The 21,092-nt window shown below is 43.3% G+C and overlaps 2 protein-coding genes across 6 annotated transcripts in view; one reads left to right on the top strand and one right to left on the bottom strand.

Annotated features, from left to right (window-relative positions):
- Nucleotides 1-21,092, top strand: part of LOC104662663 (putative uncharacterized protein CXorf42) — a 111,231-nt gene that overhangs the window by 88,930 nt on the left and 1,209 nt on the right. For 2 of the 4 annotated variants that reach the window (XR_004058420.1, XR_004058421.1), the window contains exons 3-4: nt 17,364-17,482; nt 20,148-20,257. Coding sequence is in view for 2 of the 4 variants with exons in the window: in XM_030934523.1 (XP_030790383.1) it covers nt 4,590-4,695 (106 nt within the window). In the remaining 2 variants the exon portion in view is untranslated. Of the gene's footprint in view, nt 1-4,589; nt 4,722-17,363; nt 17,483-20,147; nt 20,258-21,092 lie in introns of those variants that run through there. The other 2 variants (XM_030934523.1, XM_030934522.1) reach the window with 2 other exon arrangements.
- Nucleotides 1,079-20,246, bottom strand: LOC115898731. Of its 2 annotated transcripts, XM_030934525.1 has the most exons (5): nt 20,116-20,246; nt 19,660-19,944; nt 13,934-14,087; nt 4,578-4,751; nt 1,079-2,284 (listed from the first exon to the last, which is right to left on the bottom strand). In XM_030934525.1, exons 1-3 carry the CDS (start codon nt 20,138-20,140, stop codon nt 14,026-14,028), a joined length of 372 nt encoding a protein of 123 aa, XP_030790385.1. In that variant the 5' UTR covers nt 20,141-20,246; the 3' UTR covers nt 1,079-2,284; nt 4,578-4,751; nt 13,934-14,025. The 2 variants fall into 2 exon arrangements, with proteins under 2 accessions (XP_030790385.1, XP_030790386.1); XM_030934526.1 differs by lacking the exon at nt 13,934-14,087 and having other exon boundaries at nt 4,578-4,805; nt 20,116-20,244.

Genomic DNA, 21,092 nt, shown 5'->3' with positions numbered 1-21,092 from the left:
GTATGTCCTTAGCTTTAGAGCATCCAGTTTCATCCCATAATCACCTCTAAATCCTTTTTTAAAATTCTGTATCATGCACTCCAAAGGAGTTAGTTTCAATGCTTTCCCTCCCATTTCCACCCTTGCAGTGCACTTTCACTCTCACTTTCACTCTTGGGTCCACCAGACCAGGTCCTATTGTGGGAGTTTCATACACTGCTTAGCCAGGAACGTGCATTCCCCTGTCACAGCCTGCTGTGGCTGTGGAGCTGGTCTTACCAGCCGTATGCAGTGTCCTAAGTCTGATTTCCCTCACACTCGCCTCGGAGCACACAGCCCATGCTAAGGGATCTGTGCCTCCCCACATCACTCCCCACATTGGCCTCTCTCTTTCTCACACTTTCACACACCTCCCCTGCACCAGGACTCCTCATCGGATGAAACGAGTGCCTCTCGTGTCCCGGGTGAGCCTAGTTAGGCTCCCACATTCACACATATACACACACCACTCCTATCCCAGGACTCCTCATCAGACAAAAAGACCCTCTCTCGTGTTCCAGGTAGGTTCACATGCACCCACACACTCCCAGTTGGGGTGGCAAGCCACTCTTGCCACCCTGCCAGCGAGCTCTACCTTGCTACACTTGGCACTCTATTGGCCCATTTTCTCCCTTTTCCCAGTTCCATTGTTAGTGGGGACATGAGGTTCATCCAAATTGGCAAGCCACTCCTGCTGCCCCCAGCCACTCTGGGTTGGATTAGTGGTCGGTCCCTGGGAGGTAACCAAGCTCTCCTTCATCCTTATGGGACAGGCTTTCCTGTCTTGGGCCCTTGCTCCTTACCGCAGTTCCTGAAGTGCTGGTATCGTCCTGCAGCCCCGTCCCCAAATCCGTTGCACTGCCAGGCAGGCCAGTGGGATGCAGGGAGAGCCAGTCTCTGTCCAGGTGAAGCTCCCCGGTGGCAAGTCTTAGATGCCAGGTCTCCCCTGGTCCCAGGGCTCTAGTCCTGCAGGCAAAGGAGACAGTAAATCTGTCGTCTCCAATCCCAGGCGAGTCCCCAGAAATGTTACAGGATGTTTTAAGGAATCAGAGACCAATGAGGTTCAGCAAGATATTTATTATTTAGGTGCACCGGCCCAGTCGGATTAACAACCAAAGGACTGAGCCTTGAACAAACAGTTAAGTTACCTTTTAAGCATTTTGTGGGGTGGGTGGAGATCTGTGAAGGGGGAAGCATATTACAGGAGTGAGAAACAAGGACAGTTATTTAATTAATTGAGACGTGCATTACAGCATTTCTTACTTTTCAAGGAAAAGCATGTTTTACAACTTGAGTTTATCTGTCTAGTGAACCTGCAGCTGCACAGCTAGAGAAACAGGGTCTTCACAATGCCTGGGAAAGGAAGAGAGATAAGGCTCACTAGCCACAGAGAAACAGGCAGTTAATTTTTAAAGGACTCCAGTTCTTTCTCTTTCTCAGGGGCAATTGGGTTGTCTTATACAACTGAGTTTCTGCTTACGCATTCTTTAATTTCCTTTAATTCCTATTCCAATACCATAGAAGCAATTAAGGGCAGGTCTAGAGTTAGTTAAGGTGGAGGTGGTGATAGAGAGAAGGACAGGGTTACATTGATAAGGCTGACAATTAGAAGGGGCAGTTCTTTTAATGAAATAGATGAGGGGTTTTAGATCTGCACAGACCTTTTTCATGGAAGTCCAACTTTGCTTCTGAGTAGTTTAAAGGACATAGTCCCATTTACTACAAGGTTGCCAGGCTATAGGAGCAGAAAATCAGCATCTTGGCTGCAGGTGATCACAACAATGAGTGCTAGGGGTAACTGTGTAAATTAGAGGGCTGGGGCATAAATAATTGTGTGAAGAGGTTAGCTGTCATTGATCTTTTACATTTCCACAAGGTATGATAGAGCAAGCATTAAAGGCAATGGTCTGAGGTGAGTCAGACTTAGTTACAAAGGAGCTAGTAACAGAACAAGGAAAGGAAAGGAAGCAATGTAGAAGGTATATGAAAATTAAGCTTTCTTTAACTTTAACTTAGTAGAGCTTAATCCTAGTACAGTAACCCATGATTCTGATGAGGAAGATGTTTTCTTGACTCGAGTATGGTGGGTCCATCCTTTCTCGGCTGTGCGGACGGCAGTCTCAGTGGTTAACAGCAAAAAATAGGGTCCTTCCCAGGCTGGCTCGAGTTTTTTTCTTTCTGTCTTTTGATAAGGATGTGGTTTCCAGGCTTGTGCTGGTGTACTGGAAATTCTAGGGGTGGTACCTGTGCTAAAAGATTTTTAGTTCTGAGGGAAGGGAAAGTGGAAGATAAATTAAGTATATAATTTTTGCTGCATATCCTGGGGCTTGAGGCCCCATGGTGATGCCTCCCACTCCATTCCTGCTCAGCACCACTCATGGGATGCTGTGGCCCTGCCCCCTCTTAAGATCTTGGCCTTCTAGTGGCCTTCACCTCCCTTGCACATTGTGGCCTTCGGGATGAGGGGCTTGTGACTTACCCAGCCACCCTTGGGCCTTAAGAAAGCTAAACACCATTTTATATTTGACAATGTTATTTGTATGATTTTGTACCAGATAAGTTAAAATTTACCTTTATATTAATGTGCTATTAATGTTAAACTTAATTTTAATAAAATCTTGTCCCATTTTAATGCCTGACTATAAGGTAAGATTTTTTTTTTTTTTTTTTTTTTTTTTTTTTTGAGACAGAGTCTTGCTCTGTCGCCCAGGCTGTAGTGCAGTGGCCGGATCTCAGCTCACTGCAAGCCCCGCCTCCCAGGTTTACACCATTCTCCTGCCTCAGCCTCCCGAGTAGCTGGGACTACAGGCACCCGCCACCTCGCCCGGCTAGTTTTTTGTATTTTTTTAGTAGAGACGGGGTTTCACCGTGTTAGCCAGGATGGTCTTGATCCCCTGACCTCGTGATCCGCCCGTCTTGGCCTCCCAAAGTGCTGGGATTACAGGCTTGAGCCACCGCGCCCGGCCTAAAGGTAAGATGTTTATAGTCCCTTTTTAACATGTTAAAATTTTTGTGAAAGAGCACGTTAGTGCTTTAAGAAAAAATCTATTGTGCTTTTATTTTAATGTCCAGTTCACAGAAACACTGGATGATAAACCCTTTAGCTTTAGCGAAAATGTTTACACACAGAATTTCCTTCATAATTAACATGTTAAAACTTGCTTACAGCTTTAAAACAAAAATTTTTTAACCTTTTAATGTAGGTAAAAATCCATATTCTTATGCCTCCTTATAATCCTTTTATTAAGAGCATATTTTATTTTTCTTACATACTTTGTACATAAACTGTTTTTTAATAGTTTTACATTCAAGAGGCCTAATTACATTTAAATTATACAATATTTCTTGCATAAATTCCCTTTTATAACTTTTCTTACGACTTTCACAATCTTCAACATGTCTTAACTTTCTGCCTTCCTTTTATACTATTTTTTTTTCCTAGTTTCACCCTCTGTATCTTTCTTTGATTTCTGTCTCTTCCAGTTTCCCTCTTACTTATTCTTTCCCCCCATTTCTCTCTCTCTCATTTGCACTCTCTTTTTCTCTCTCTCTCTCCCCATCATCCCTTGTTTCCTTTTTCCCTCCCGAGTTCTCCTGGTCCTGCGGCAGGTGGAGCCAGGCATGGGCCCCGCCCCCACACACGCACTGCTGTCCGTTTCATCTGTTTCATCTGTTTTTTTTTTTTTCTTTTCCCAATTTCCCTTTTTACTTTTCTCCTTTCTTCCTACACTCAGTTTCTTGGCTAGGTGGGATTTGTGGGGCTGCAGTCCAGGCCCCGGGCCATCACTGGCCCAGAGGCTTGGCAGATGTCTGCTGCAAATTGCAAGAATTATGCCCTTTCACCTCCTCTGCTCTCCTCCCAGCTCCGTTCCCCACCCTCTTTTTCACATAGAGCTGGGCTGGGGAGAGGAACTTAACCCTTTGTGCACCTGTCTGGCTCCCTGCTGGCTGTTTTTGCTCTCTTTCTCTCTGACTTCCTTTCCTGGTTTCTTTTTACTCCCTGCTGGTCTTTCCTTTGCCTCTGCCAGCCACCTATGCTGCTGTTTTCCCCCCTCTCCTTCCCCTTCACCTAGGGGAGCAACCAGTGGGAGTGGAGCTTAGCCTTTTTCTTTCCCCAAGAAGAGAGGAAAGGGGAGTTTTGAATATATGTATATATTTACTACCAGAGATTTGTGTGAGGTTCAACCCCCACAATGGGGATTTCTCACCTCTTTTTGAGGTTCAACCCTCCCAATGGGGATTTCTTACCTCTTTTAGAGGTTCAACCCCCCCAATGGAGATTTCTCACCTCTTTTTGAGGTTCAACCCCCCCCATGGGGATTTCTTACCTCTTTTTAAGGTTTAACCCCCTCAGTGGGGATTTCTCAGCTCTTTTTAACCTCCAAGATATCCCGACTAACGAATACTTTACCTCTCCCCATGGCTTTCTTTCCCTAGTCCTGACTAAGGAATGCTTTACCACCCCTGCGGTTTCTCTCTCCTTGGTATGTCTTAACCAAGGAATACTTTACCACCCTGCCGCTTTTTCCTTAATCCCCACCACCGAGGAAATACTTTACCAGCTCTCCCAGTGTTTTTTCTTTTTCCTCAGTCTGTGCACAGAGTTTCCTGGTTCACGTGATATGTGAGGATGCTTTACTCCAGAGTGCCAGCCAGTTTTTTTTCCTGCGTTGCTGAGAGTCTGGGTTTATTCATCACACCAGGTGGGCCTTAATTCCATATCCCTGAGGCCACTGCAATAAGGCAGAGGAGTATGTTCCCTCATGAGAAAGGACTGGAGACCACCCCTGGAAGAGAATGTATCTGTGTATGGATTTCCACCAAAATTGTTAGAAATGCTTTTGTTCCCCAGTGCCATAAAGAAATTTACTTGAATGTAAATGTAATTTCCTCAGCAAGGGCATTTTTACTCTCTGCAGAAAGGGTACACTCGCCAGCAGTTCTGCCACGAGAGTACACTGAACAAGGGAGACAGGGTCATTATAACCTGATGTGTCCACCCTACTGACAGGTGACAACGTGCTAGCAGCCCTCACTCAGCGCCGCCTCGGCATCTGCTCTGGCCACACTTGAGGAGCCCTTCAGCCCACCACTGCACTGTGGGAGCCCCTCTCTGGGCTGGCTGAGGCTGGAGCTGGCTCCCTCTGCTTGCTGGGAGGCATGGAGGGAGAGGCGCAGATGGGAACCAGGTTGCGCTTAGCACTCGCAGGCCAGTGCAAGTTCTGGGTGGGTGCGGGCTTGGCCAGTCCTGCACTCAGAGTGGCCTGCCAGTGCCGCTGGCCCCAGGCAGTGAGGGGCTTAGCACCCAGGCCAGCAGCTGCAGAGGGTGCGCCAGGTCCCTCAGCAATGCCGGCCTGCCCACACCATGCTCAAATTCTCGCCAGGCCTCAGCTGCCTCCCCAGGGGGCAGGGCTCGGGACCTGCTGCCCGCCATGCCCGAGTCTCCCCTACGGGTGCCTCCCCCTGCTCCGCAGCGGCGGGTCCCATCAACCGCCCAAGGACTCAGGAGTGCAGGCGCCCAGCATGGGACTGGTGGGCAGCTCCACCCGCGGCCCTGGCGTGGGATCCATTAGGCAAAGCAAGCTGGGCTCCTGAGTCAGGTGGGGTCTTAGAGAATTTTTATGTCTAGCTGGAGGATTGTATAGGCACCAATAAGCACTCTTTGTCTAGCTCAGGGTTTGTGGATGCACCAGTCAGCACTCTGTATCTAGCTAATCTGGTGGGGACTTGGAGAACTTTTATGTCTAGCTCAAGGTTTGTAAATGCACCAATCAGCACCCTGTGTCTAGCTCAAGGTTTGTAAACGCACCAATCAGTGCTCTGTGTCTAGCTAATCTAGTGGGGACTTGGAGAACTTTTGTGTCTAGCTAAAGGATTGTAAATGCACCAATCAGCACTCTGTGTCTAGCTCACAGATTGTAAACGCACCAATCAGCTCTCTGTAAAATGGACTAATCAGCTGTCTGTAAAATGGACCAATCAGCAGGATGTGGATGGGGCCAGATAAGGGAATAAAAGCAGGTTGCCCAAGTCAGCCAGGGGCAAGCCCCTCGGGTCCCCTTCTGCACTGTGGAAGCTTTGTTCTTTTGCTCTTTACAGTAAACCTTGCTGCTGCTCCCTCTTTGGGTCCACACTGCCTTCATGAGCTGTAACACTCACTGTGAAAGTCTGCAGCTTCACTCCTGAAGCCAGCGAGACCACGAACCCACTGGGAGGAACGAAAAACTCCAGACACGCCACCTATAAGAGCTGTAACGCTCACCACGATGGTCCACGGCTTCATTCTTGAAGTCAGCAGGACCAAGAACCCACCAATTCTGGACACACTACTGCTGTGTCCAGTTTCCACTGACTGGAATGGAACCTCACATTCTGTATTAGTCCCAACTGGCTAGCAACTTAGAACTTTTTATGAGAGGCAAAGGCAGAGGAGAACAAAGGAAGGAGGAAGTAATTTATGGAATGCTGAGAAAGGTAAAAACACCTTCAAATAAGGAAAAGGAACAGGCTATGACCTAATGCAAGCATGCCAGGGCAAATATTTAGGCTAAATTGTGGGAGCTAAGAACATAAAGTACATTGATTTCTTTATTACGGCTCACAGATATTTAAGAATGTTAGCCCAGGTCTTTGAATAAATTTTGCTTCTAAGAATAAACAAAATAGAGAATAGGAAAGCAGTATAAACAATCAGCAGAACCAACATGTGGTTTTCTGAAAGATCAACAAAGTTGACAAACTTTTAACCAGACTAAGAAAAAGAGAGAATATCAAAAACTAAAACAAGAAATGAAAGAGGGGATAATACTGGTACAAAAACAGACACATAGACCAATGGAACAGAATAGAGAGCCCAGAAATAAAGCTGCACACCTATGGCCATTTGATCTCCTACAAAAATGAGCAATGGGGAAAGGACTCCCTATTCAATAAATGGTGCGGAGATAGCTAGCTAGCTATATGCAGAAGAATGAAACTGGACCCCTACCTTTTGTCATATACAAAAATTAACTGAAGATGGGTTAAAGATTTAAATGTAAGACGTCAAACTATAAGAACCCTAGAAAATCTAGGAAACACCATTCTGGACATCAGCCTTGAGAAAGAATTTGTAAATCCCCAAAAGCAATTGCAACAAAAACAAAAATTGACAATTGGGACCCAAGTAAACTAAAGCGCTTTTGCATAGCAAAAGAAGCTATAAACAGAGTAAATAGCCCACAGAATGGGAGAAAATATTCACAAACTATGCATCCAACAAAGGCCTAGTATCCAGAATCTATAAGGAGACAATTCAAGAAATAAAAAACAAGTAACTCCATTAGAAAGTGAGCAAACAACACATGAACAGACACTTTTCTTTTTTTTTTTTTTTTTTTTTTTTGAGACGGAGTCTCGCTCTGTCGCCCAGGCTGGAGTACGGTGGCCGGATCTCAGCTCACTTCAAGCTCTGCCTCCTGGGTTCACGCCATTCTCCTGCCTCAGCCTCCCGAGTAGCTGGGACTACAGGCGCCGCCACCTCGCCCAGCTAGTTTTTTGTATTTTTTTTAGTAGAGACGGGGTTTCACCATGTTAGCCAGGGTGGTCTCGATCTCCTGACCTCGTGATCTGCCCGCCTCGGCCTTCCAAAGTGCTGGGATTACAGGCTTGAGCCACCGCGCCCGGCCAGAACAGACACTTTTCAAAAGAAGACATACAAGTGGCCAACAAACATTTGAAAAAATGTTCAATATCACTAATCATCAGAGAAATGCAAATCAAAACCACAATGAGATACCATCTCACACCCATCAGAATGGCTATTATTAGTAAGTCAAAAAACAACAGATGCTGGTGATGCTGCAGAAAAAAAGGACACTTACACACTGTTGGTGGAAATGTCAATTAGTTCAGCCACTTTGGAGAGCAGTTTGGAGAATTCTCAAAGAACTTAAAACAGAACTGTCATTTGACCCAGCAATCCCATTACTGGCATATATCCAAAATAAAATAAACTGTTCTACCAAAAAGACACATGCATTCATATATTCATCACAGCAATATTCACTATAGTGAAGGCGTGGACTCAACCTAGATGCCTATCAAGGGTGGACTGGATAAAGAAAATGTGGTACACATACACCGTGGCATACTGTGCAGACATAAAAAAGAATGAAATCATGTCTTTTGCAGCAACACGGATGCAGCTGGAGGCCATTATCCTAAGTTAATTAACACAGGAACAGAAAACCAAGTACTGCATGTACTCACAGTGTTAGCTAAACATTGGGTACTCATGGACAAAAAGATGGCAATAATAGGCACTGGGGACTGATGGGGAAAGGTAGGGAATGGGGCAAGGGTTGAAAAACTAACTGTTGGGTACTATGTTCACTAGTATCCCATCCGGATGACAGGACCATTCATATCTCAAACCTCAACATCATGCAATATACTCATGTAACAAACCTGCACATGTATCCCCTGAATCAAAGATAAAAGTTGAAATTATTTTTTTAGAAGAGGGGATGTTGGCCGGGCGCGGTAGCTCACGCCTGTAATCCCAGCACTTTGGGAGGCCGAGGCGGGCGGATCACGAGGTCAGGAGATCGAGATCCCGTCTCTACTAAAAATGCAAAAAATTAGCCGGGCGTAGGGGCAGGCGCCTGTAGTCCCAGCTACTTGGGAGGCTGAGGCAGGAGAATGGCCGGAACCCGGGAGGCGGAGCTTGCAGTGAGCCGAGATCGCGCCACTGCACTCTAGACTGGGCGACTGAGCAAGACTCTGTCTCAAAAAAAAAAAAAAAGAGGGGATGTTACCACTGATATGACAAAAATAAAAAGGATTGTAAGAAAATACTATGAACATTGTATTTCAACAAATTAGATGCCCTAATGTATTGAAAAAAGTTCCTACAAACGTACAAGCTACCAAAACTGACTCAAGAATAAACAGAAAATCTGTATAGACTTATAACAAGTATGATATTTGACAACAGTGCCAAACCATTCAAAGTGAAAAGGCTTCGTCTAGGGAAATACCTGTGGTTAGCTGTCTCACGCTGATGATTAACGACATGGACACACACATGGAGTGGGTTAAGGAGCAGAAAGTTTAACAGAAAAAAAGGAAGAGAGAGAGAATAAGCTTCCTCATGCTGAGAAAGCAGGTCGCCCGAGAGAGGGTTTCCGGGTTTGGGGCAAAACGTGATCAATTTTGTACGGAGGCTTGAGGAGGCGGTGATTGATTTACATAGGGCCCAGGGGATCGGTTTGACCAGGTGTTCCATTTACACAGCCCATGAAAAGACTGGCCCTCCAACCCTAATATTTTATTATACAATTGTGGCTTCTATCTGATTGTTGCCATGACACCTGCACATGTGACTTTACCCCGCTGGTGCCGTGACACCTGCACATGTGGCCACAAAAGGGAGCGAGAATCGCCATATTGAATGTGCCTGGCTTCCAGGTACAGCTGCTGGTATTCAATATGACAGCTAGCTTGCATAGCTATGCTTGCAGCTTGACGTTTCAGGCCAATTTCTGTTAGAAAAGAAATGGTTTGAGGGCTGCTTTTTATCGATGGAAAATTCCACCAAGAACTCTTTACCCTTTCTAATTGCCTAAAATAATTTTTAATAACTGCTGTATTTAAAGGATATGTGTACCGAAACTAAGCCAAAACACAACTTTAATAGGCCTAAGGTTTGTGTGTTTGCTTCTAGACAAAATAAATGGGGTACAGAACAAATAAAAAGGTGTTGATGGGGAGAGAATGGATGATGGTCTTTCACAGAGCATTCTGTGCATCTGGACTCAGAAAAGCTGTCAGACACCTGATTATGGCTTATTACAGCTACAGAAAACACATTAAAATCAGCAAAGGAAAAAGGTATCACTTGAAGAGAACAGATATTCACATTTCAAGTTAAGTACTTCAGGAAATCCAGTTTAAATAATTGAAAGCAAAACTCAAATGCCAAAAGTGGGTAAATATTTAGTCATATTTTCTTGTAAGTTTCTTTAGATTAATTGTTGTTATTATTGTTGCTGCTGTTGAATATCCATTGCCTTCCTATCCTTAACACTACAGGAACACAAATATGTCATCGTAGATATATTAGCGTAAGGCATTCCCTACTCTTCTAACCAATTCTGAACTCTTAACCATGTGATTTCAAATAAAAAATTTTCCCAGGATATGCTCTGTAGTAAAGATACAAATAGGTTTGTAACAATGACATTTGGGGAAATTTATCAGGGCTTTACATGTATTTACAGAAAAGAAACAGGCAGAGAATGCTTAAGGGCACTAATCCCATTTGTGAAGACTCTACCCTCATGATCTAATAACCTACCAAAGGTCCCACCTTCTAATACAATCACATTAGGGGTCAGGATTTCAACGTATGAATTTGGGGGGGGACACAAACATTGAGTCCATAGCACTGTCATATACTAGTGTTCTGTAGCAGATTAGCAAATTTATGAATACACAATTTCTAGAGGAATATACTTCCTCATTGTATAATTGTTCATGTTTATTAACAGAACCAGATGTATTTAGCTTCACTATATCATATAAAAATAAAACACCAAGCCAGGCATGGTGTTTTATTGGTCCTGTAATTACATGGTCCTGTAATCCCAACACTTTGAGAGGCTAAGGTGGGCGGATCATGAGGTCAGGAGATTGAGACCATCCTGGCTAACACAGTGAAACCCTATCTCTACTAAAAATACAAAAAAGTAGCCAGGCATGGTGGCATGCGCCTGTAGTCCCAGCTACTTGGGAGGCTGAGGCAGGAGAATCACTTGAAACCGGGAGATGGAGGTTGCAGTGAGCCGAGATCGCGCCACTGCACTCCAGCCTGGGCGACAGAGGGAGACTCCATCTAAAAAAATAAAACCCCAAAAGCATATAAACTTAAAACTTAGGTTCAGTAATTAGTGTTTAAGTGGTTTATCTTACTTAGAAAAGATCTAGATTCTTATTTTAGGCAAGCATAACATTAAACAAGGCTAGCCATCATTTGAAGTTATTTCCCTATTAACTATTTTTACAGCATGTCCATGTTTGGCATCACAGAAGCAAAAACCTAAAACGTTAAATGCATGAGTTCATTGTTTTACTACTGTGCTTGACATATGTGAGGTAATGGATATCAGACAATTCATTTTTACCTGCATCTTGACTTGTACATTTGTTCTTAGCTTGGATTTTATTATTATTATTATTATTATTATTATTATTATTATTATTTCAGAGACAGTCTCACTCTGTCCCCAGGGCTGGAGTGCAGTGGCACCTTCTCAGGTTACATACATATTTGTTCCATACACATGTGTCAAGACAGTCTTCATAAATATTTATGACCCCTCCTGTATGGCTTAACCAAAAGATGTGGAAAATATAAACTAAAAAAAAAAAAAAAATTGTTCAATTTGTGTATTGAGTCCACCTGTCATCATATCCCCACAGGAACTCTGGATACAATTGACAGTGGGGACGGGGCATGATAAGCAATTAAGACTGAATGCTACATATTATCCCAGATAATTCAGAAAATGTCTTGTTAGCTCTGCAAGACATGAACCAACAAATCAAAACTATGTCTGCCCCACATTGTCGCTAGCTCAATAGTTAGTATCCTGGTTCAGGTCAGAACCGTCCTGGCGTCTAAAGCTCCTCATAACTTTGGCCCTGGTTGCAGGGATAGGCATATTTCTTTGCTGTGGATTTTACTGCTGTTGCACCTTCTGTATGGAAATGCAAGACAGGTTTTCCCAAGAGACTTTCCTGGCCTCGTACCATAATGCTCCAGCAAACATTGTCTGTGAACCCCAGTATTTGTGAATATTTCCAACTCCAATGGATCAGTTCCATTCTGATACCCTTTAACTCCTCCCACTTTCAGCAGTAAGTAGCCAGAATAAAAACAATGCCCAAATCCCATGAAAATGGAATGGAATTTGACAGTGGGGAGTTGTAACCAAGTACCTCATTTTCTTTAAAAGAATTATTTTTACCTTTTTTCTTTTTCCTTCACCTCTTACTTTGCTCTTTAGGAATACAATTATAAACTTTACCTTCTTTCCAACAGGCACTCCTGTGAAGCAGGAGAATAGGGGCTGGAGGCAGGGAACCTAAAGCTGTTTCACGCTGACTTCCTATAACTAAATTGAAACGAAAACCCTAACTTTCCACACCTAAGTAACAAAAGGACCAGAGGCTACTGCCTTTGCAAACCCCCACCTTTCCTTCACGGCAGATGGGAAATTGAAAGTACCTGTGATTGGTTGATTTTGGCAACCAATCAGACCTTTGTATAGGAGTGTAACTTTATAACTTTAGTTCAGCTCAATCTGATTGATTGTCAGCCAGGTCTTCGTTTGCATAGAAGTACAACTTTGTGACTTCACTTTAGCCTCTGGTTGCTTTCTGCAACCACCAGATGTTTGCATAGGAATGTGACCTTTGTAAGTTCACTTCAGCCTCTGATTGGTTGCTTTCCACAACCATTCAGACTGATTGCAGGCCACCACTTTATTTACATGAGGTGAGCACCAAGTGGCCAATGGGAAACCTCTAGGGGGTATTTGGACCCAGGAAGATTCTGTATCCGGGCCCTTGAGCCACTGCTCAGGCCTGCTGCCACCCTGTGGAGTGTACTTTCGATTTCAGTAAATCTCTGCTTTTGTTGCTTCACTCTTTCCTTGCTTTGTTTTGTGCATTTTGTCCAATTCTATGTTCAAAACGCCAAGAACCTGGACACCCTCCACCAGTAACACCTAGACTGAAAGCTTATCTAAATATATGTTTGCTTAGAAGTATCAGGGACCAAATCTCAAAACAAAACAGGCACCCTCTGGAATTCCCCACCAGGAGATTGTCTCAAGACAACAATTGATTCACAATCCAATTGCATCCATGATGGTGCAGACCAGACCATCACATGGCATCACTCAACATAAGTCATCCAAGTGAGTTACGTAGACCCCACACCTCCTCGCCCCTCCTCCATGCCATTCACACCAACTTTCCCTTTTTAAGCCCTTGCTTTCTGCCCTGAAAGTTAAAGCAGTTCCCTTAAGGCAGGAGCCTATTCTGTTTCCCCACTGCTAAGCTCTGGAATAAAAGTCACTTTCTTTTTACCACCCTCGTCCTTGTTATTCAATTTTGCAAGCAATGAGCAGCTGAGCTTGCATTTGGTTACAGTAAGAGGAGGAAGGAGGAGAGAAACCAATGGGAAGAGAGAAGTCTTAGAGACACCAGTCTGGGGAGATCATAAGCTTCCCAAAAAGACCAGTGAAGTTCCAAATTATCCTCAGCAAAATCACGTCAACAAGAAGGAGTTGGACAGTGTAGGTGGAGCATATAGTCAGTAGGAATTCAAGAATGGTGTTTCAGTTGACTCACAAGTTCCCATGGGAAAAACAGGATCAAATAGAACAGACAGACCTCACAAAATAATAAGGAAAAAAAATTCCAGCTTGGGCAACATAGTGAGACCCTGTCTCTACAAAAAATAAAATAAAATAAAATAAAATTAGCCAGGCATGGTGGCATGTGCCTGTACTCCTAGCTACTCAGGGGTGCTGAGGTGGGAGGATTGCTTAAGCCTGGGAGGTTAAGGCTGCAGTGAGCCATGATCACACCACTGCACTCCAGCCTGGCCAACAGAGGAAGACCCTGTCTCAAAAAAAAAAAAAAAAAAATTTCCAGCCCAAAGAATCAATGAATAATTCCCACTCAAAATAGAAAGCCAGAAAGAAAAACTTCCAGCCCAGGGAGCCAGAGAATAATCCCCACTCAAGACAGAGATCCAGGAAGGAGACCGTCCAGCCTAGGACACACCTTTCAAAAGAAGCCTGGTACTCTAACCTGCTTTAGAGAGTATACTCAGAATCTTAAGAATCAAATCAGTCCTTACCAGCTTTAACAGAAGTTTGCCTGGAACAATGGTTCAAAAGTCTGACTTAGCAGTGGATCCCAAATCCATCAGTCAGGAGTGAAGGAAAGGGCTTAAAAGGTGCACGTTTGAGGTCCACAGTGATAGGTCCAGGAGTCCAATGATGAATCTGATCCTATAAAAGTCACAGCATCATTACTGTTCAACTTTTTTTTCAAACGACACGTGTTAAAGATGGTGAGAAAGACTGTGTTCAAGGGGGAAATATCAAGATAAGTATAGGAACCACTGCAATGGCATCTTACAATGGGGGAGATAGATTGAGATCAGCTAAAATAGTGTAAGCAAGTGGGAATTTAGAGCCAAGGAACAAGGTGGGAGTCAATGGACGGAAATTTACTAAGAGGAAACATCAGGCATAATGGAATATTTGGGCTAAACCGACCTAACAGAATTTTTGCTGAAGGCAGCCCAGGGTGATCAAACATCACCTGGGACATGATGGAGGATGAGGAACCAGATAAGATATTGAGAGTGGTTGGATACGGGGAATGGCTAAATAGACTTAGCAGGACTTAGCAATTTCCTTGCTGAAACTGGACAATGCAGAGACAAACTCAGAAATCCAAAAATCCAGGCCTAGTTGAAAAAGAGCTCAAGGGAACCTGAGTAGAATTTGGTCAATAAGATAATCTTTGTCAGCACTAGAATTCTGGGATGAATAAAACAGAGGTCCTTCCTTCCAGGAGCTCAGTGTAGTGGGGAATAAAAACATGCTCTCTAATCCCAGCTGCTTGGGAGGCTGAGGTGAGAAGATCGCCTGAGGCTAGGAGTTCCAGACTAGCTTGGGCAAGGTAGTGAGACCTCATCACTTAAAAATATACATTTTTATTACATAATATATATATTAATATATTAACATATATAATATATAACATATATATTACATATATTTCTCTCAAATGATAACATAAGACAAGGAAATTCCAGTGAGTATGAGGTGTTTGGCCATGTGTGCTCCAGCAGGAGGTGAAAGGTAGAGGAAGGAGACCAGGGCACCTTGTGAAGGGACGTGATGAAGAGTAAGAATGTAAGGGGGTAGGTAGGATATATAAGGGATCCATCAGCTAGCTGGATTGAACGAGTGAAAACACAAGGCAGGCAGAGAGGAAATGTGAATAGTCAGAAGATGTCAGGGACTCTGCAGGCAGGTGAGCTCACTCACTTCTCCTCCCTCTCTTTGTTGAGAAGGCTAGGCCACAGCTTGTCACACCCATAGGGGTGTGGGTAGCTGCTATAATTGGCGGACTAGAAGGCAGAAGCTAATGGAATGCCATGTGGGGCAGAGGGCCACCCTAGAAAGCAAGACCACTAGTGTGAGCAGTAGGACTGGTTTCAAGAGCCTTGGCGGAGGCCACCCAGCTGATGGCTGAGGCCATTCCAGTCCCTAGGCCATGGGCAAGATTGAAAGTGAAAGCAGCAGTCCTGCAGGGAGTGGGCAGATTTGCTGGGCTCGGGGCTCTTCCACCAACTTTGACATTTCCTCCAGAGCCCAAGGCCTCCCAGATACCTCACTGCTGCTGTGGGATAAGGGGATAAATAAAAAAAGCCAGTAGGGCAACTGGGTCCCTGCCTCCTTCCAGATCCACATGACATTCAAGTCTAAGCTAAACAGGAGACCTTGTCCTTTCCCTGCCTCATTCCGAAATGACCGAAGGGAAGTGTTACCAAAACACCAAGGCTACAGTCAGTCCTGCTGCTCACTGCACAGAAGGCCAATCACTGAGACAGTGAGTACTGCCAAGGAAGAAGGCTATAATCAGATGCTGCAGCTGAGATGGAAGCTCAGTCTCAAATCCATCCCCCGGACCAACTAAAACTAGGAGTTGAATAGCAGGGAAGAAATTTAACAATGTGTAAGAAAACAGGAACTAGGGAGGGGCAAGGAAGCAATCAAGATGAAAGAGGGGTCTAGCATTTCACTGTCTGGATGTGGTGATCTGGTGAGTTTCAGTTCTTTGATCCCTTTTTTTTGAAAGGCCTGAAGGTTGCTTCCTGAGGAAGGAACTCAGATAAAACAAATGTAAAGTTCAAACTTTAAGACCAGAAGGGTTCATTTCTATTTTTATCAAAAGAACAGTCCATGGCAGGGCTCCCCAACCCCTGGGCCACAGAGCAGTACTGGTCTGTGGCCTGTTAGTAAATGGGCTGAGCAGCAGGAGGTGAATAGCAGGCGAACAAACGTTACTGCCTGAGCTCTGCTTCCTGTCGGATCAGTGGTGGCATTTTATTGTCATAGGAGTGCGAACCCTACTGTAAACTGCACATGTGAGGGATCTAGGTTGCACGCTCCTTATGAGAATCTAACTAATGCCTGACGATCTGAGGTGGAACAGTTTCATCTCGAAACCATTGTCCCGCCCACCAAGTCCATGGAAAAATTGTCTTCCACGAAACCAGTCCCTGGTGCCAATAAGGCTGGGGACCACTGGTCTATAGAACTGTCAGGTCAGTTTCAGAAGGACCACTGGCCACAAGACATATTTCACTGAGCAGCTGTTTCAACAATACAGTCAGTTCAGTCTGTGTTTCATGTGTGTTTATATTAGGTATTATATAGAGCACACCGTCATATATATCTGTATATAGATTATATATATGAGTGTATATAATATATGCATCTGTATAATTATAGGGATGGCTCAAATCAAAGTACCTAATGTTTTCCTTAATCTCTCCTAAGTTAAAAGAAAAATATAAATGGGATGAATGGATGGGGAAAAAAGGACAAAGTATTCAAAGCATTTCCTACGAAAATGACAATATGTTTATATGAGAGTTGCAATAAAAATACGGAGCGCTGAGTCAAACTACTGATAAACAACAAATATTTTTGGATAACTGTGTCTCATGCAATATTTGGGACATACTTTATACAAAAATATTTGTTGTTTATTTGAAACCCAAATATGAGTGTCCTGCAGTTTACCTGACAATGCAAGATTATTTCCTATACTTCAACATCAACAAGATTTGATTGCATTTAAATGTTTCTGTCCATTTGTTCTTCTATGTAATACTTTTAAAATAATTGGCATAAAAATTCAATCAATTCATAGAAGTCCAAAGCAAAAAAAAAAAAAAAAAAAAAATCTACTGACATCTCATGAGGAAGAAAGGATCAGGATTGACATTAATGAACCCTCTCACAGAGACCACTACACACACAAAAACAAAGAAGGATGGGTGAATGGATGCAGAGAGAATTTAGTAAGACTGAAATGATGCCATACATGCTTTTAAAAAATAAAAGTATTAAATTTTAAATTTTACTTCAATATAAGAGAAGAAAAAGAACAAAACGGAGATTGAAAGAACTGCTGAACTTTAGGAAGTTTTACTTGATTACAAATAGATACTAGTTTTATAAAATTCCCTTTTTCTTCTCAAGGGTGCCCTGCCCTTCCAGCCTGGTACCTTGCCCCTTGAGGCATAATCTTTCTGAAAACTGTCCAAAGGACCTGCATATTGTTAAGAAGAGCTGCAAAATGTACCAGAGAGAAAGATCAGGTGAGCTGGTGCCTAATTCATTACTGTGAGGTCTCCTCTCTGGGACACTTGTGAAGTCTTAGTCATCAGTGCTCTGAACCTTAATATCAGAACCAAATAAAGAGAATAAAAGATAGAGAAACTTCAGGCAGGGATGGAAGGCAGAGAGCAAAGCATATATGGGCATGGGACTTATAATAAGGAACAGCAGGACAGCACAATGGCATTCTTGGATTGTCGGCTTTAGAAATGCTGTCAATTATATTCTACTGCTCCAGAGAATGAAAATTGCTTAAAATTGACTTCTTAGGCAGAGTTTACAAACTAGCAGCTCCAGCCTGAGTCTGTTCTGCAGACCTGATTTAGATGGCCCCCATACTTTTCAATAAAACATATTTCAGTTAGTTACCAACATTTAAAGAACTGAAGGTTTCATATCAACATTTTAATTTGGGGCCAATCTTGAAAAACTGAAAAATCTGGCAGTCCTGGCCCAACATTGCCAGCCAGCAACACTAAGCTGGAGCTGAATACTGGCTGCCCCTTTGGAAGACACATATTCTTTCCCAGTTTGCCACAGTCCCTACTCTGCTTGCTTTTCTCTTTTGTGTCACCTGTCTGGCCTTGTCAACATTTGAATTTACAACTCTGATTATTACAATTTTTCTATTATACAAACTGTCAGACATATATAAAAGCAGAGAGAATGGTAAAGATGAACCCTATTTGTACCCATTACCCAGTTTCAACAATTATTCATAGACAACCTTGTTTCATGAATACCCTAACCAATTCTCAAACACACTTGGATCTCCCCCTGGATTTTTGTGATGCATATCTAGACATCACATCATTTCACCAGTAAATATTTCAGTGTGTATCTCCAAAAGAACCAAATGTATGACTCCTAACCAGGCTTCTTCTGTTATGTCACATATGCCATGAGTTATACTGTAGTGAGAGGATATATTACAGAGTAATAGTAATAAATATTTCTGAGGTCTTACTCTGTGACTAGGTATTATGCTAGGTATTTACACATATTGTCATTTATTCCTCTCCTCAATTCTATGGCATAGACAATGCTTTTATTCCCATCTTATAGATAATCTTCACATAGATGTCCTCTCTAATATATATACACATGTGTATGTGTGTGTATATATATACATACACTGCATATTGTTTGTTTATATTTATATACAATATAACATATTGTATATACTTCATACTGATACTATTCACATATATATTTAATTGTATTAATATATAGGAACTAGAAAAGTAGTCTGGTTCTATTTTCTTTGGTCTTTTTTGAAATCATGTCAACTCTGATAATGGGAAATTTCCATAAGCTGAGGTTTTCTTATCCCATTTTCTGTTCACAAAAACTCAAAGTATGAACTTATTTCCCAAACCTGGAAAAGGCAACAAAATCACACCAACTTCAGAATATCTGGGGCAATGTTATCTACGTCTTGAAGCAGGTTTTAGAATGGCTGCCCTGCCAAATAAGTTTTTTCAGGTATAGTGACCTGCACACTGGTTTCAGTCATGCTCATGCATCTTACAAGTTCCTTTCTGGAAGGAGAAAACCACACATGTTCAGTATTTAGAGTTGTGGATAAAACAAAATTTATGTTGTTCATTTCAAGCTTGCTTTTAAATACTTATCCCCCAACACCTCTCCCCGAGTACACTATTTTGTAATATCCAGATTAAGGCTGTCTTTAGGAATGATTTTCCCCCATACTGAATGTAAGGGGGCACAAAAAAGTTCAGGATTCCAGAAAAATAACACTTTTTGCACTACTCTGAAAAATCAAAAATATTATGAGCAAATTATCAAATATTTAAATAAAAGCAGAATTTGCCCATCCACTTGCATGACTATGCCTTACTCTCCTCACACTGATCATGGTTCTGGTTCCAATCAAATTCTACTTATACAAACCTAGTTATCAGGCCAAAGTTTCCCCACTTGATTCATTTAAATGTTGCTTGAAAATATTTACCTTGATGTCCAGGAGGCATTGCCTCCACCCTGAAGTCCGAGGGCAAACAGGCCCCAGCAGCCTTGAAACCCCTAGGTAGCCTTTGGCTCAGAAAGGTTTGGAAGGGGCCTGGGGAAAGAGAATAAGCCCTGAGCCCAGCCCCAGCTCCGTGAAAAGTGGGTGCTGCCTGAGCATGCCACTTACCTAACACGTCCGGGTATGGAACAAGTTGGAAAATGTTCTTCAGCTCCTGTAGTTGCACCAATGTGAAAGTGATGAGCCAGAGGAGCTGCTGAGTGTCCTCAGGCTTTCTGAGTTCGTGGCCACTGCCACTGTCGAGTTTCTCTTTGTCCATGGGGCCAGGGCCTGCCGAACTACCGCGGCATTCTGCTGCTGCTGGTGTGGCTGCTCCTTGTTTACATTTGGACGGTATTTTGCCCTTCTCGTTTTTGCCTGATACAGTCACTGAGATCACGGAAGGAATCGCATCTGGAAAGGTGGAAAGGCAAAGAGAAAGATCAGAACACTGGAGGCCTGGGTTTGCGGGCTGGAGGAGGTTAGGGGCCGCAAACTGAAAGCTGCACAAAGATAATCGGCTGTCGCAGGAAAAGGTAGTTTGCCCGAGTACACTGGAGCACCTGTCACCATCCAGGCACTAACCATTAAGTTCTTCCCGGTCCTCCATTCCCTAGGTGCGATATCGGTGCCATCTTGGCTTCTCCTGGGCTGAAGGTTCAGTCCCTGCTGTCGATGAAACGGTGCGCCTCCGCAGACTCTGGGCTGCGACCTGCGGTAATCCCCGGTAGGGAAAAGAAGTGCAACGCCTCTTGAGAAAAGTCCAAGTACTCCAAAATTTTAGCAATAACTCCACCACCTCAGAGTGCAAGTGTAGACCGCAGCCCAGTGCTTAGTGCATCCAAGAATGTTAATGTTTACACTGCATGGGCTCTGGCCGCGACAGTGACACATTGCATCCTCTGCTGTGCCCCCCCTCCGGGCTTCTGGTTACAAGTACTCTACACAAGCTTAAGTGTTCCCTGGGTTGGGCTCCTGCTGTGGGCCTGGGCAAGTTTCCACCTTTTCCCTGCCTCCTCCTCCTTCCACCTTTTCTCCCATTTTCTAGAAATAAAATCGTAATCTTGTGCTCAGAAATAAATAAAACTTTATTGTTAAATAAAAGAGGCAGGCCAAATTGAGGACTTTATGGTTCTCCCTTCAAGATGTGTTTTGCAGACGCTCCAGAAGATGTTAATATCCTGAGCATTGGAAATAGCTTCCAATAATAGGCCCTATGCTTGGTATCATACTATGATATTGGTCTATCCTATTTTTCCCTTTGCAACTATCATTATCTTCAGCACCATTTTATGAAAGAAACTAAACCATTTTCATGGGCCGCTAAGGGTGTCATGGGGCTTAGGTACCTTACCTACTGTACCTAATGGATAAGTGCCCCTGCCTCATATTTCTGCAAGATGGCTAAGAAATCAGCTAAAAAAAAAAAAAAAGTGATTAAACAATTCACTTTCAAAAAGATGTCAAGGGATGGCAATCTCACGGCCTCTCTCTGACTTCAACCAAAATGTTGCCTCCTCAATCTGACTTTTGTTGGAGTCTGCACCCCTCTCCTTCTCTTG

Source organism: Rhinopithecus roxellana, chromosome 7, assembly GCF_007565055.1.
Source record: "Rhinopithecus roxellana isolate Shanxi Qingling chromosome 7, ASM756505v1, whole genome shotgun sequence".
NCBI lineage: Eukaryota > Metazoa > Chordata > Mammalia > Primates > Cercopithecidae > Rhinopithecus > Rhinopithecus roxellana.
Note: the sequence above shows the minus strand (reverse complement) of the source record. Positions and strands in the feature narration are given on the sequence as shown.